General features: G+C 40.5%; 1 protein-coding gene across 3 annotated transcripts in view; it reads left to right on the forward strand.

The window, feature by feature from the left end:
* The window catches only part of MAPRE2 (microtubule associated protein RP/EB family member 2), a 74006-nt gene that overhangs the window by 31304 nt on the left and 25467 nt on the right, over positions 1 to 17235 (forward strand). For 2 of the 3 annotated variants that reach the window (XM_075494608.1, XM_075494609.1), the window contains exons 2-3: positions 4933 to 5060; positions 16904 to 17049. In XM_075494608.1, coding sequence (XP_075350723.1) covers positions 4940 to 5060; positions 16904 to 17049 — 267 coding nt within the window. In that variant the 5' untranslated portion in view covers positions 4933 to 4939. The remainder of the gene's footprint in view (positions 1 to 4932; positions 5061 to 16903; positions 17050 to 17235) is intronic. The other variant, XM_075494610.1, reaches the window with a different exon arrangement.

Genomic DNA, 17235 nt, shown 5'->3' on the forward strand with positions numbered 1-17235 from the left:
TATTTTTCTGTCCTCGGGACTCCTTTTGGTAAAGACAGCCTCGAGCGTAACTGGCCTCTAATGGCTATGGCTAAGGCTGTATGCAGTGGATGTTAAGAAGCGGGCAAGGTCCAGCTGCAAATCAGCTGCCATTTCAGGATGTTATGAAAGGATGAATTTTCCTTCTACAGGGATGCAGCCGCTGAGGCTGGCAGGTTTCTTCCTTCAGGAATTTTTGTTTTGCAGTAGCTTTCATCTAGAAAGCCTTTCCAACAGGAGCTACAGCAGTCTCACTCAGTGACATCTTAGCCTTTCTGCTCTATCTTCTGCTTCAGTCATTTTTTGGTGTGAGATCTTTTGTTTTACTGGCAGTATCTATCCTGATGCTATCAGGTGCCAGCTTCCAGAAGGCTCCTCTTTGTTTTGTCGCACAGGCTTTCTACCGCGTTTAAAAACTTAACATCAAACCGTGCCTAATTGTACAAAACGGGCAGGCCTTGCAGGTTCAGAGGTGATGGCGTGTGTGATGAGTTTGCACAGTGCGGATAGATTCATTGCTGTAATCCTTCCAGTCTTGCTGTTATTACTGGTTTGGCATAATACAACTTCTGCTGTCAACAACTGTTAGTTTCTCCCCGGAAAAACAAATATGCCTCTTGCAAAACTGTCCTTAAACACAGCTGGATAACACCTTGTAACAGCTGCAGTTATCTGTAGCAAGAGCAGTGGAAAATGCCTAATAGCTGAACGTTCAGTGCTGCATGTAATGCCTTAAAAAATTAATACTCCTTTGGGTGTAATGTTTACCATCAGACATGCTGAGCCAGTATATTTCTGATTGGGGAAACTGCTTAAGCATATACATGATTTTCAGCACCTAAGTAATCCTCTGAACTCAGGTCTGTGGTGCTTAGCTGTGCATGTGTGAAATGTTTTTCTGAAACGGACAGTCTTCTAATATGTGAAGACTGTCCTATGGCTTGTTCGTATTTATTGGGGATTTGAATTTCAGTTTCTTATAAGTAAAACAAGGCAGAGGCCTTTGTGGGCAGGCAGTACTGTAACAGCCAGAGGTTTTTAATCTCCACCTGTGTGCTCTGAAGTGGGGGATGTGATCTGCTGTCTTCAGTCTGCTTTTAGTTGCTGTAGAATCGCCAGGCATCTCTATGGAAGGTGGAAGCTTAAAGATCTCAGTGAGGTAGATGCTGATTTTCAGGCTTGTATAAGGCTCATTGCACCCTCATGCTTCAGAGCCTTCAGCCTAAACAAGGGAAAGCCTAACAAGTCGAAAATGTAAACAATGTTATTGGGAAGAAGTAGTGTATTAGGACATACAAATAAGTTAGCTACTTGGCTGTTCACAGAGTACAGCCTGTGAGTCTCCACCTGTCCAGCTGTTCTCTTGCGTCGCCATACAGATGTTTATTAATATGTGTTTTGAATCTGGATCACATTTTTCAAAGCAGTTCAGCACATGGGGAACTGAGTCCTGGAGAAGATCCAGGCCCAGCTGTGGATGTCGAGCACAGGGGTTCTTGTCGCTGAGCATGGCAGCTCCGCTACCTATGCCTGGCTGTTCTTTTTTCTTCTCTTCTCTTCTCTCTTTTTTTTTTTTTTTTTTTTTTTTTTTTGCCCCCAAGGTCTGTCTGTGTGGCAAACAGGATATGTGTGTATCTGAGCACCAAATTAGAACATGCTTACTGTAAAGGAAACCTTTCCCAGCTGAGTTTATTTAAAACGTAACCATTAGGAGGGTGGGGGACAGAAGCAGCAAAGACATGGTGAACTCTTTCAAGAGAAGAGGCCGTGGAAGATTCAGACATATGTTAACAAGTCACTGAGAATAAATGGCAATGGCATGTTGTTGATTTTTTTTTTTTTTTTTTAAACAGAAATTCTGATTCATTTTGCATCATTTGCTTAAAATTCTATTGATACACCCTCATGCTTATCTGTGTGTATGAATGTGAAGCTATTGTCTCTAACAAATAGCCTGAACTTTCATTTGACCCATAGACCATAATTCATTTGCAGACACAGCGTAAGTTATATTACAGACATCCTTCAGAGTATCATTGTAAAAACTCAAGGTTATTCATTTACTCACTGTTTCCTGAAGTAGCGTTCTCCATCCTATGCACTGCAGCAAAGGAGGTTGGTTGCTCTCCTGTCGCTCGCAGAAGGACAGGTATTTGTCTTTGCAGTTGCTTTTGGAAGAGGATGATGAGGGAATTTGTGCTTCCTTCCCACATGTGGATTTTCTTGATCTTTTTAACAGAGTAGACTTGCTGCTTTCACTACTGGTGGCTGATGGCTGTTCTGAGTTCTGCCTGGCCTCGAGAGGGCAATTAAAATTTGGATGAAGTAGTGGCAATTGCAAATCAGAGTAGCTTTATTTCAAATGTTAGCATCTTTAGCTTCTTTAGAAGTGAGTGGACTGTTCCATATTCATCTCTTGGTTTAATATTAAACTCACTATTCTGAATCTTAAGTGAATATTAAAGTCACTGTTGAGCTGTTACTTGAACTGATCTTAGAAACAATACTGAACATGTTAGTGTAATAGTGACAGTGGTAGTATCTTTCTGTTAGTTTCTTATCTATATAAAAAGGCTAGGAATAATAAAGTAAAAACCATGCTAGCAGTGACAGCTTAAACTTCAGATGCCATTAGTAACAAAGGTGCTGTTTGTGTTGTGCTCGGTCCGTTCCATCTTGGTGTTGAAGCTAAGCTTTCATGGCTACCCATTATGGTGTAGCTTCAAGAGTAAAAGGGCACTCCCTATTTCTAAAACTTTGTTCTTTACGCTCGGTTCAATTCAAGCACTTAGCGTGTGCCAAGAAAACGACCTTTGCTAACTGTTACAGTGAACACAGTGCTATGTTCATACAATTAGCTGTGCTGTCTGGGAGCCTGCAGGAAGAACTGAACAGACCGAGGACAGGCTGACTTCTTCCGTACTTCGGAGGTGCCCGTACAGAAGTGGGTAGAGGGGCAGCCTGGTTCTGGATGAATTGCTGGCAGTAGCAGCCTGACTATCGGAGCATCAATTTTTTGAGCCTACTTTCCCTTACTGGCCTGTATCTTCTTCTTTTATCTTTCATTTTTTTCCTTCTCATCAGGCAAATTTGGGGATTTTATGTTTTGGATCTTAATGTCAGTAGATGGGGACAATTTGAACGATCTTCTGTATTTGTGAAATTCGTTTCGTAGAAGGTGACCTATATTATGAACTTTGTGATCTTGTATTTTAAATACAGTCACTGCTGTACGTGCTTACGCACTTATATGTTACTGTGTCAAGTTTCATGCTGGTGGGTTTTTTACACTTTTTATCTGGGTTGCTCCAGCACACCTAAAAAATGGATGGAGTTAACCTGCCGTCTTTGTGTTCTCTGCAGAATTGTCTATCAAGTTTCAAACAGTTGCAAATTGTCAATGGAAATAGTCCATGCAGACCTCGGATCCTACAGAGGAGATCCTGCCCTCTTTCACTGAGGGAGAAGGTTGAGGTCCAAGGCTGAGGTGGCAGGACTGGCACCAAAGCTAGCCAGTTCAGTGTTAGCTACAAGGTGTCACTAGGGACAAAGGTGTGCAGTCCCCACCAAACCCTTTCTTTCCAAGAATAATAGCGCAACTTTGACTATTTGATCATTTCTGAGACACCTCATACTTGGATTGTTATTGTTTTACTCTTTTCATGAATGATCTTGACTCTGCTCTTTGAAACTATTGATGAGATAAACTTAAACGTGCTCGTCTTTTCCCTTGGCAACGTCTCGCAATGGAAAGATGTGACTAGTGTAGAATAACAGGGAATAAAATCGAGTGGTATGTGTTTTCAGTCTATGCACTTGGGGACTGATGATAAAAGCTACTATGAATTAGACTTACTTGCAGGAAAGGACCTTAGCTAACTAGAAGGATCTATTTAAGATGACGTGGCTATGAAAATTTTCAGCGCAGAGTGCCATTTTCCAAGGTCTTGGTGAAACGTTATCTGAACACAGTCTGAAACTGTTCGGCTGTGTTCAAGGAGAACTGCTGGCATGACCAGTAAGTGAAGGTCTGACTTTATAAGACATGGAGGATTGATTTGTTTAATCTAGCCTACCTGGGCACAGGGACAGACTCTTGAGTGCTGTCCCTAACGCATTATGAAATCAGCTCCAGGGAAGAAAAAGCCATTAGAGCTGGAGGATAATGTTGGCAGAAGAACAAATGGATTTAAGCTGAGAGGAAGTGTTCCTAACGATTTAGAGGAATCGGGCTCCACAGCAGCTTTCCAACCAGACGGCTGGGAGTGCAAGTCTCAGTTACTTTCAGGATAGAGGTTGGTAAATTGGTAAAAAGATTATCTGGTATTCACTCTGTGACTGTGTTAGGAACTGAACTGTGTTAGGAACTGACTCTGTGAACTGACTCTGTTAGGAACTGAATTAATGATCCAAAGGGCCCCTGTCCCAGTAAGAAGTATTTGAGTAAGTAGAACAACTACATCTTCTAGAAGTTATCTGAAAATTAAATACTGGTTTAGGTAGTCTGATCATCCTGCAGTGCCAAAAAACTGATGGATAGATGTCAGGTCACTATATTTGTGCAGCACTATGTGACAAAATCCCAGATCTTTGATCCTTTCTGTGTAGCTTTAGGCTATGTCTGATTCTTTTTCCCTTACCTTATTAGCACTAAGCAGAATGCTGTAGGTTTGTATGTTCTTTAAGTTCACAATGACAGCTAGAGAAATACGTTCACAGATTCCAAGAGGACATTGAGGAGGTCATGTATCATCGAAGAACAAAAATTAAGCCTCCTTTCTCAATAAATAAGAGAAGGTTATGCAGTGACGTGGCTTTTCCTTCTTTTTTTGAACAAGAAGTGTAAATTCATTGTATCCAGAAAACTATTATCAAAATGTCAAAAATATTTTTTGTCTTTTTTTTTTTCCCTAGTTGGGGAATGGCGGTCAACGTGTACTCTACCTCTATAACCCAAGAGACTATGAGCAGACATGACATCATCGCATGGGTTAATGATATATTAGCTTTAAACTACACAAAAGTCGAACAACTCTGTTCAGGTAAGAAGGCGCGGTATGCTCTACAAATGTTTATTTTAAAACCACTTTAAAAGTCTGATTTGTTGAATATAGATAACTTTTAACTTTGACATAAAACAGTTACTCTGAGAAAAGAGACTAATGCATGTGCAAAGGAAGCGTTTTTGCATTCATGTTAATCATGGAAAGATAAGGTGCCTTGAGAAAGCATAACAAATGCAGAGGTGAATGGGACAAATGTAGCAGAAGGTACATGGAAGTAATAAAATTGTTGACTAAGCAAGAAAAGAATACAATGATAAGCTTTTGTGTTTTAAAGCTACGGGGGTGGTATCTTTTCAAATGGAGAGTGGATGTAGCTGAAAGAGAGACAGAGAACCAACACCCCGGGTGAACAAAATTCTCCAGCACCTTTTCCTTCCTCGTAAGGGTCCTCAAATCCCTGCTGATGTTTGCAGGAAAAGAGCACAAGCGTGACTGTGAAGAAAAACATGGATTTGAGGAAATGAGCCTTTAGCTGCTGTGAGGGCTTTAGAAGTTTGTCAGGAAAATCTGCCTGTTTCTCTTTAAATGTAACTGAACTCTTGTTGTAAGTAAATTTGGTAATGAGCCCTGGAAAAAAGGGTAATGGTTTGAATACTTTGGACATTTTGGTTCATCAGATTGGCAACTACAAGATGCGTGTTAAACAACGGTCTGTAACCAGGTGATGACTAGAAATGACACAAAGGCAGATGTTTCACTGAGAATACAGATGCCCCTGGGGAGTGATTCTTTCTGATTTCCTACTGTGATTTTTAAAATTGAAGATGTTTGTGTTGGAGGAGATCTAACTTATATTACTAGGAATACCTTACTTATAAAGACAATGCTTTAAGTACATAGAACTGAGAACACATCACCACATTTCAGCTATTTACTGGTCCAGCTGAAATGCATAAATGGGGTCTTATATTCATATATTTGAATTTACCTACCATTCTGGGTAAATTTTCTGTCTCAGAGATGTTCCCTGAAAGGTACGGAAAATCCTTTGAGGATAATAGCCTCATAGCCTACTCTTCAAAATTTAAAAAACAAATTTCAGCTGCAGAAGCAGGCTTGCATGCTTGCAGGCTTGCACAATGACTATAAAATTGAGGTTGAAAAAGTGCATGTTAAAGTGCATGTAAGTAGCTGATAGAAACTAAATAACTAAAGGCACAGAATATGGGAAATAACCTTTTTAACAGTTATTAAACTTAATATTGAAATATTATATTGAGCTGTTGTTATATTTACGTGTCGGAAGTTAGCCTAAGTATTTTCTTTTGGTGAATTATACATAAAGAAAATATTCACGTGGGGATGTGTGTGCACATGTGTATAAATGTGGGTGTAGCTATGTATAGATATAAACACGCACACACACTTATAAGGAGATAGAAAGATACAAGAAAGTGGACATTTTCATCCCAAAATACCCAACGTTTGCCATTGTTTGAAACAGGAAGTGTACTAGACAAGTTATTGACTTGTTCCTGCATAGCTGTTTATATGCTTATAAATAGTTGAAAGGAAGCTTTTGAAGTGAATTCTCCATCAAGTTAAATGTGTGTGGGCTTACAAAAAAAAAAAACCCAAAACCCTTTCCCAAAATAGGGGAGAGGTGATCTAAGAAAATTTTGATTATGCAGAATACAATGAGTTAAAGATATTTAAGAAGATCAGATTGAGAGACTTCAGCCGGGTGGGGCAGGCAGGAGAAAAGCATGGAAATTGTCACAAACCCACTGTCCCATTTCATTACACAGCTGCTTATACAACTTTTTCTGTGACCTCCAGTGAGGATTTTGGGACGCACCACAAGGGAAAAACTGAAAAAGGGTCGTCTCATTAGAGCTCTTACTCCATCCTGTATAAAATTAAATCTTTTCTTCCTTTAGAAATTCCTGGATTGTATTGATTGCTATTGTTACCTGATGCTTTTACATTCATATCTTAACAGGTCAAAGCTGTAAACTTGAATTTCCCCATTTGGTTTGATAGTCAACCTTGATACTTACACATTCATATTTTTGCATTATTGTTCCTTACAATCCCAGAAGGAGCTTTAATAGTTCCTTATCTGAAGAAGCATTCTAGCGCAGTCCTTCCTGTGGTCCGGAGGACTTTACTCTCTGAACTGATGAATCTAAACTCTGCTAGATTACTGCAGACACTAGAGCACAGTAGTCTTACGGACTAGGTCCTTTCCATTTGAGACTGCATAGTCCGTTTCTCATGTGCAAGACATGCATGAGTAGGGATTGAAGACAGATGGACAAGAAGCTTTGGGAATCTTTCTGTATTTAATACAGTTTACCATGTAATCTCCAAGTAGTTTATTTAATGTACATATAGTTTATTTAGTGTACTTCTAGTGTATTTACAGGGTGGAAACTAGGGGAACAGTAGCACAAATGACAAGCCAACTAACAGGCAGAGCACCAGCAAGCATGGTATGGACCATAGTTTGAGAATGACTGATCTAACTCATTCATTCTGGCATTCCTTTGGCTGATGTTCCTTGAAGCATTGGCAGCTTTCATGGCGCTTAACGTTAGTTTCCATAAAATATGAGCATTTCTCCAGGACTTCAAAGAGAAGGAATATGTGGGAAACTCTTTACAACTATGAAGCATTTCACAGCATTAACAGGGAGCTGTAGAGCTACTGTACCTGAATTTTTGTAACCTACTGTAAAATTGTATGGACATTTTCTTCTTTTTTAGGAAAAAAACTATTAAGATTTGTCATGCTGTTATATGACTATTCAGTCCTTGTTCATTTTTGTTAATAAGGAGCAACCAAAGGCCAGAAAAAGCTAAATGCAAGGCCAAAAAAAGCTGGGGAGGGAAGGGGGAGAATGCTAAGTCTGAATGAAAAGCTCGAAGGCGTTCCTTTTAAGAGGCTTGAGCTACCTAGATCTAGCATACACTTATGTTCAGCACCTGGCTGTGAGACCTCACGGGTGCCCATGTTTTGCAGCCAACCTAGCAATAATTTCGGACATTCTGAGTTTAAACAAGAAGGAATAATGTGACATTCTGCCTTCACTAAAGGCTTTATTCAGAGCATACCTAAAGCTTAATGTGACAGTTCATAATAAAGACAGAAAAAGCAATCAGACCTTCTTTTTCTCATTGCTGTGGAGAGGCAGCTTTGATAATATACATGCTGTAGCAATACCAGCCTATTCCCCAATTGCCAGTTACAGGAACAGAGCTGCTAGGATGAGGAGCAGCAAAAGAAGAGGCTGGCTTAGTCATAAAGTATTTGTATTCTTTGGGAGTCTTAGATGTGTTTTTGTCTCTGCTAAGTAGGCCGAGCAAAGTGCGGTGTCCTCTGAGCTTTCTGAATGCCTCCTGTAGTAGTGGTGTGCCAAAAAGGCCAGGTTATGGATGGATGCAGCCCTGGAGAGTCTAAATTTAGTCTGCAGCTACTCTGGTAATTTAGTTTTGACAACTCAGGAGCATCTCAAAGCAATACAATTCTCTTCGCTTTAGGTGAGTGTTATTTTGTCAGTTTTTCGTCTCCGGGTTTGACTTCCTGCAAGGTTGTTAACCTGAATATGAAATTATAATCCGTGGTTTTAATTGAAGGCATAGTGCACTGCCTTTAGAGGGGCATTAGACTTGAGAGCATTTAATTTGATACATGAATGAAAAATAATAGAGAACAACGGAGTGGATTTAAATGTAGTAGGATCCCATGTGCGACACCCATCGGCTTGGGGAATAGGAGTTTCAAATGAATTATGACACCAGTTGTTTCTTAGGAGTCATGCTATTTTTGTAATGAATACACAGTGGCTTCTTAAGAAGAATTCTGACTAAACAGCTTATAACTGAATTTTCTTTACTAAGGCTGTTTTTCATCTATAGGGAATACCAAGTGAACGTGTTACAGGGCTTTTTATGAGTGTTTGGCTGCTACATGAGAGTATATTCAAAATAAGAGTCAGGCAGGAGACTATAGAGGGTTTGCATATGAATTAAAAAGAAACAACACAAAGTGTACAAGCTATATAAATTATGAGCAAGGAAGCTAGAAATGGTAAATGTTTATAGAAAGGAAAACGCAGCCTGAAGTGAGGTATAATTTCTGGCGTGGCTATACTTGTGTGATCCTTTGAGGTTAAGGAGATACAGAATCTTTTTCCCCCTTTCCTGCATTTGAAAATTCTCAGTAGAATTATAAACTTGCAAATTGTCTGGCCTCCAGTGCATACAGACCTTCTGTCTTTCAGGATTTGTATGCAAGGATCAAGGATTAAATGCGGGGCGTGGGGTTTTTTTGTGTTTTGGTTTTTTTTTTTTTCTTCTCTTGCTTTTAATAAATGACCGTACTATAAAGAGAGCATGTGGTTTGGCATTTTCAAATTTTAGACTGTGATGCTTTCTCTGCAGATGCCCTGGGTGCTGCCACAGGGAATTTTTCATGTGGTGACTGCTGTAGCTAGTACCATATCTTGGTTGGCGTTCCTCCTGTGAAAATACATAGTCCCTTTATACGTACATTTTGTTGGTACTCCACCGCCCCGATCTCGGAGGAAGGCAGGCAGCGTGATGACAGGGCAGATGTCGTTCTTTGTTTGACTTTGTGTTGCCTCTCCGGCTCGGGATCCGGGGGAGAGCTCCACCACAGTCTCTGCGGGCTGTTGTCCCTTGCAGCCGGGGCTGTGCAGGCAGGAAGGTTGTTCCTGGCTTGTGGAGGGTGTCCGAGGCGGGTCTGCTCCCAGGGACTGTGCGCTGGGGCTCTGCGCCGTGGGGCTGATCGCCAGCCCCTAGGCCAGGTAGCGTTTGCTTGCAAGGCGGCCGTCGTGCCTCCGGCACCACCCGGCCTCGGGTAGCTTCAGGGAGCGGCGGCATGGTGCCTCCCCAGCAGCTCTCCGTGAGAGCGGGCTCTTCTCTCCTGCACACAGCACAGATCTTTCTGAGCAGGGCTGAGGAGACGGGAGAAGAAAGGTGCTGGCCAGACAGAGAGATGGTGAGAAGGGCTTTTTCTTCTGCACGTCATTTGTGTATATATACATGCAGACGGGGTGTATTCTGTGGCTTAGCTGCATGGGATTTGTTTTTTCATGCCTCAGAAGGTGTATTTTGCTCAGTGCCTATATTAGCCCATAACTTCCTCCACGTGTATTACTAAAATCTGCATTACAGGACCCTGTGGAGTGTTTGGTGCCAGCGTGATTTCTGTACAAGGCGGTGTGCTAGTGCCTGTGAAGCTGAAGCATGTTTCAACATCGGTGGTTTTGGTTTTTTTCCAGTTTGCAGCCTTGCAAAGGCTGGGTCTCTAGAGCAACTTGGAAGCATGATTAAAACATGGCTTGATCCCATTTGCACTCTGTAACCAAGCCATGTTTCAAGGAACTGGCATGTTGTCCTGAGGTCATGCAACACAGAGGATGCTTAGTGTCAATGACTCTCTAATGTCTTCCATATGATGTTTAGGATTAGAGGGATACAATGGATGTTAATGATTGGATTTAAGATCATTTCCAAAACTTTCTGAGGAAGCTTGCAAAGCAGTATCATGAGATTTTTCAGCCAATACTTTTTTTTTTTAGATGTCGTTCATTAAGAATTCAGGAAAAATAGAACTTAAACAAGGTTTTTACTTTTAAAAATTATTATTATTGAATTACGTATAGCACTCACTTGCAGTCAGTTGCTTGATCTCCCCCCCCCTTTTGAAAGAGCTTGTTAAATTTTGCATGCTACTTTTTTTTTAGGCATGGAGTTACGGAGCTATTTTAAGTTAAATAGGAACTGTGTTTTCTGAAATTGTTCTGATCTTCCCGTTTAAAAATTAATTAATTCCAAAATAAATTATTGCTAAAAATTAAGTATTAAAAACTCTGCTGTGTATAATTTATGAGCAGCTTAATGATTTACATATTTAAGAAAAAGAGGATACAAGTTAACACAGGGGAAACCTCCCTCCCACATGCATTATTTAAAATAAGTGGATATTCTGGATTATGTCATCCAAATGCACCACCTGTGTGGAACAGGGCTTTCTGAAGCAGATGTCAGTTAGATGCATGTATCTCAGTGACCATTGGTAAGGTTGTAGGAGGTACATAGTTCTGTAGGCTGTTTTCTGTGGTGGGACTGTTGCTTTCAGAAGCTCCTATCTGTATGCAGGCACTTGCTGCCCTCATTGAGGCAGCTGTGCTCATGCAACGATGTGCAGGAGTGCAGGGCTGCACTCTAATCTGCATCAATTTTATTTTTTAAGTGCCCTCCCAAGACTGTTGCTGGGAAGGGTGAAGCTCAGGCCAGAATGGCTTCATTGATGCACAGCCCCATGAACGCTTGCTTCTCTACAACTAAGCAGGCAGTAAATTGATGTGGGCTTGAACATTCACCAGGAAATGGGCTGAAACCTCATAAATGGAGGGGTTTTTTTAATTGGAGAGACAGAATTGTGTTGACCTGTATCCTAGGTCATATAGGTGCTGCTGGAAATGCAAACGGGAATTTGAAGACTGTGGTCTCCAATGGAGTGCTCAACATGAATTGTGCTATTTCTTAAACATGTGGCTATATGTAACACAACTTTATGGTCACGGACATGCCCAGTTTAAAAAAAAACCTTGAGTGGAATAACAGAACATGCATATTTAAAATCTAAATGAAAATCTATACTGTGATATCTAAGTCAAACCTATCTTAACATCCCTCCCACAGGAGCAATTCTAGGAAGCCTGAGGTGAAAAGGCAAGCCCCAAGTGCTGCTGTACTGTAAACAGTGATTGCTGGCCTCTGCGGTTTTTTTTTTTCCCCCCTTTCTTATCAAAACTATTACGTCACACATGGTCCTTGCATGCTACTGCCTTTTTTTGTTGTTGCTGTCCCAGCAACAGAAATACCGGGTGTGTGCAGTTTCCCATCAGCGTTAGCAACCATCTCTCCGGTGAACTGAAGTGCTGATGACTAATACGCATACAAGTCATCCCGTATTTTCCAAATGCGTGGTCAGGTTGTTGCAGCTTTGGAGGGAATGAATAATTTGAAGGAATTTGTGTTTAATGTGACTGGATATATGTTTTTAGATGATCTGTAAAGTATTTCAGATTAAAGCAAACAAACAAACAAAAAATTCCAATTACGGAAAAAGGTACAGTCAGCCTTTTTCCCAAATGGGATTTTTCAAAAGTGAGTATGCAAAAATCAAACTGAGGCCTGGTTAAAAGGTTTAAACTTGAATTGCATGCCAATTTTGAACAAAATTCTTACTAAGCATTTATAGCAAATTTCTAGTGTAGCACTTAGCTCCTTTTGCTGTGGTTTGGACATCAGAATTAAAATAAAGCAGCCCCACACACAGACAGACCCTGTCTTTTCATGGGCCCTTTGTGTTCCCATGTTGGCTGGTGTGGTTTTATGTGACTTTCTGGGATCTTGCTCCCACACACTGCAGGGATGAATGGGGAGGGACAGAGTCTTCTGACGTTTGATGTGAAGGATTGACCTGACTCCTCCTATAGGGAACAAATACTCACTTGGGCACACCTGAGCTTATATTATAGTATTTCTACTAAGTACTAGATATAGTATATTTAAATAAGTTAGTTTGCAAATAATATTTTCATTTTCCTTTATAGATATATAAACATATATGCCAAAAATACCAAGGATCCAATCTTGCTCTCCAGCTGAAATCTAGGAGGTTTATCAAGCAGTAAAAACTTGCAGGAAAACGGGATTATCTTGTTTTCGTTGTTATCTCCTTTAATTTCCTTGTGCTTTAAATAGTCAGAAGCAGAAGTACCTTTGATTATCAAGAAAATACTGGTTTGCTTTTTTGGATTCATCAACCTCCAGATGGAAGAGGAGAAAGGAAGGAAAACTGAAAATCTGTAATGATGCAGAGTGCATATGCTTCAGAGCAAACTGTAGGTCAGTATGGACAGTCTGGGAAGGAAACGTAGAAGCAGGGAAAGAAAAGTATAGGACAAAAGCTAGAACGAGTTCAGCATTGTTTACTGCAAGGGGGCTACCACTCTGAAAACGCTGTAAAAATGTGATTTTATAGATTGGGTAGAAGCTCTTAGCTTTACCACTGCATGTGGCAAAACTCTTCAATTGTAATAGCTTTAAACAACCACCTTTTCAATTCTTGGTTTGTTCTTCTGTGTCTTAATTCTGCCCCAGCATCCCTTCCCCTCCTCTGGCAGCTGCCTGCCCACCCAGCCCGGTGGGTGCCGTCCCCTCGCTGGCCTTCGCCGCCTGCTCTGCCCTGAGCCTGCTGTGGGAAGCCCAGCAAACACCTGCAAACTCTGTAATGCTGCTGGGCTCTTTCCGCTCACTAATCGGGCCAAAAGTAGCGGCTGCCGGGGGTGTAACCCCGCACAGCCGTGTTTGCACGTTGGTTTTGGAGTCTGGCCTGTGAATATCTTCTGTAACTAATGGCTGCGTCAATATTCTAAATCAAAACACAAAAGGACTTTTAGCCAGTGATTCTAAATTGCCTGTTAGCTAATACAGGATAAGAGGTTTTTAACATTGGTCCCTCTTCTGCAGTGCTACCAGCTGTGGTTTTCATCTTACATTTGAGTAGATGTCAAATTATTTCTGTTTGTGTGTGTGTATGTGCATGTTTTTGTGCATATAAAAGTTTTTTGGTCATACAGACAGATTTATTGTGAGCGCCATTCTGGACAGGTAGTATGTTTTCAACTCCTGTGTATAGATTTGTTAGGTTGGGGAGGGTGGGGGTGGTATTCAGGGGTTTTTTTGCAGAAAATGTAAGGAACTTTTAAAATATTGAATAAAATACAATGGCATAAAAATCCTTTTGTTCATGTAATTATGCAAGGGGTATGTCACAAGCCATGATGTCATTATCTCTACTGCCACTTTCTTTATGTTCTGTTAAAAATATTCCTTTCCCACGCACCCACATTGAAGCATCAGTTGTATAGTAAATTGAGTAGACCTAAAGTGCTGTCCAGTATGCAGAGTACCACGTATCTATATGCTGTGGCTATGAGGTAAAGGCATTGCAATCTTGCGTGACTTAAGTAGGGCTGCTTTTTCTGCTGCCTCCAGGAAATCTCAGCGATGGGCAGCATAGAAAGTAGCGTCCCGATTCTGCTGTGCTGACATTTAGCATTCGAATGCATTGTGACAGCTACAAGCTCTAGGGGGTAAAATTTACAATTATAAAAAAATACCTATATTAAATATGTACATAACCTTGACGTCCAAAATCAGGTAGTCCCAGTTGACTGTAATGATATTTTTACTTTCTCCTGTTGCTGTGGTAGGCAGCTCTCTGCCTGGGAGTCGAGAAGAGTTTTCTCTCTTTGTATTTTACAGTGTTTAGTTCAGTCCACGTTTGTATGTTGCCTCTGTACTTCAGGAAGGAGCATTTTAATGAATTGCGTTTGCCAACGTAATAAAATCCTCCTGTGGGGGAAACGGCCTGGCAGCTGGCTTCAGTGTTGTATCAGAGACCAGGTTCGTGCTGTCATGTGGATGTAGTCCAGTGTTTTCTGCCCTCGAGTGTTGTGCAGACCCAGGACCACCTCCTGGCTGGCAAAAGCACAGAAACAACTGCCAGCATGATGGGAAGGAAACACAAGGAAATACTGTAACTAGAGTCTTAAACGTAGTAAGACTCTATCTAAAGGCATGCAGAAGGAATTTGCATTACCAGCAGCAGGAGCAAATCTCATGTGAACGCTTTGGGTTTCTAGTTTTTTAAAAGGATCTAGATGAAAGGTTGTGCAGTGCATTTTCAAGGCCTCCAGGCAATTACTTAGATATCGGAGTAAAGCTTATAATTGGGGTATGGGGAGGATGAAAGGACAGAGTTAGGAACAAATTCAATTTATAACATGAAATGATTGCATAATAATCCTTTTGCATGAAATTAAATAGTAATAAATGTAGTCAAGCCATGCATTATCTGTATATCCATGCTTTTAACTGTAATGTCATTTTTCTGTTGCCACATATTTACCAGTTCTCTTGCTAAGGATGAGTTTTGAATAACTAATTGTGTTTATATAGCTTTCTATAAGAAGATGCAAATTTGTCATCTGATGTTTGTAACTTGCCAGAAGGCTCCTTTTCCTTTAGGGAATATTTTACTTTGATTCCTAATCATATCAGAACCATTGCAAGCAGCTAAGCACAAGGTGTCCTTGGAAAATCAGATTTTTTTAATAACAGTTTTCCCCCACAAAGCTAGGCAATGTGAAGAGAATTTTTTTAAAAATGGCAGTGGTTTTCAGCACTAAGGCTTGATCTTGGTAAGTCCCATGGTAAGCAAAACTCATATCAGTACTTCAGGAAACTTCTTTGGACTCCACTCTTAAAGTCTGCTTCTCTTTTTGGGAAGTTATGAGCTCTGTAACTCTTCATATGATGGTTGAGTGGATACAGAGAATGAGAAGTTCCTCATGCATAAAGTTGGTCCTGTCAAAACACATGCATACCCATGGAGAAAAATGTCTTAAACTTTAAGTTATTGTTGCCCCTCCTGTAAAACTGGGCAAGCCAGGTGTCCGCTCTGATAATTTGATTTCTATATGAGCACTCAGCAGAATTATTTTTTGATAAAAATCAGTGTTGATACTGAGCTGAACTGTTAGGTGAGATCTGGACAGTTGTTTGTCACAACTGATCTGCACTAAATGCACTAAAGTCTTTTTTGTGGAAGTGAAATTGAACTTGTCAGGAGTAACCGGGCTATCACTTCCCTGCCCTATATGCTCAAGTGCAGGGGCTGCATGCTCTACAGCCCTCTGCTCCAGAAATGGACTTCACTGAATCTTTGCTGAGTTTACAGCATTTTGTAGAAAACTCTCTTCTGAAGAAGAACTGAAATTGGGTTTCCTCTGATTTCCTCAAACATTTTCAGCCTTAATTTCCAAATGCTTGAGTGTATCAACAGCAAAGACTTATTTTGCAAATGACAGTGACATGATGATGTTGTAGGAGGAAGCTCCCTGCATACAAGAAAAGGCTATCCCGGTTAGCAGGACCTAGTGCACGGTTTAGAAATGTTTCCATATACTTGCAGCTCTGTGCTGGGTTAGTTATACACACACAGAGGCACACACACCCCTACCTACTAATACGTAAGTTCAGATAGCCCTCAAAGTTGAACTTTGTTCAACTCAAAACCTTATTGTTTTGAGTGAGAACTAAAGCTGGCAACCCAGCTTCTGAAATCTATGGGTGGATTATGCTAAACTCTGCTTATTTAAATGCTTTTCTCAGGAGATGAAAATCAGTAAAGATGTTTGTTTTGGGGGGGGTGGGAACTGGCTAATGTATTTTAACAAGCTGGAGCTTTACAAATTTTTTTTTTTTTTTTTTTTTTTTTAAATCGTGGTTTGATAGAATCTTAAATGATTGCCTTGGACTTGATTGGCATTCGGCTACAAGTGCCAGAAGAAAGAAGATCTTGGCTTGGTTGAATTCAGGGGGCTGTGAGGATTGAAGGAGCTTATCAAGAGATTTCCATTTTGACTGTGATCTTTTCACTGTACGGACAGTGCTACTGTATATAGGGACTCCAAGAACATCAGTTTTAAATAGAAGAAAGATTTACTTTCCATTAGTCATGGTGGTTCTTCAGATGCTACACAACAGTGCGTCGTGCATCCAGACTGAATGGAAAAAACCCGCATTAATGTGTCACACTCTTCAGTGTCCATTAGACAAGTAGATCTTGGGTGCAGAGTGTTAGGTTGAATTACAGCAGGGACTTATTCAGCACAGTTGCTTTCTGCTTGTGCTTTCTGCTAATGACATTAAACGCCATTTGGTCTTAGCTGGGTGCATCTGGGTTAACATCAATGCATTCTCTTGTTATAGGAGCAGCTTACTGCCAGTTCATGGACATGTTGTTCCCAGGGTGCATTAGCTTGAAGAAAGTAAAGTTTCAAGCAAAGCTGGAGCATGAATACATTCACAACTTCAAACTTCTGCAAGCATCATTTAAAAGAATGAATGTGGATAAGGTAGGCATTCTGTATTTGTATTTCAATCGCTACAAGTTTCAAAAGTTGTATAAACTGGGTGAAGTCAATAAATAGGGAAAATAAACTTCAAAATACTTAGAAGTCCACTTTTTCAACTTTTGGACTGAGAACTGGAGTGCAAGTTGTATGTGAAGATGTTCTTCTTGACCTCTCGTTATTTGAAAA

The sequence above is a fragment of the Mycteria americana genome, chromosome 2, assembly GCF_035582795.1.
Source record: "Mycteria americana isolate JAX WOST 10 ecotype Jacksonville Zoo and Gardens chromosome 2, USCA_MyAme_1.0, whole genome shotgun sequence".
Classification (NCBI taxonomy): Eukaryota; Metazoa; Chordata; class Aves; order Ciconiiformes; family Ciconiidae; genus Mycteria; species Mycteria americana.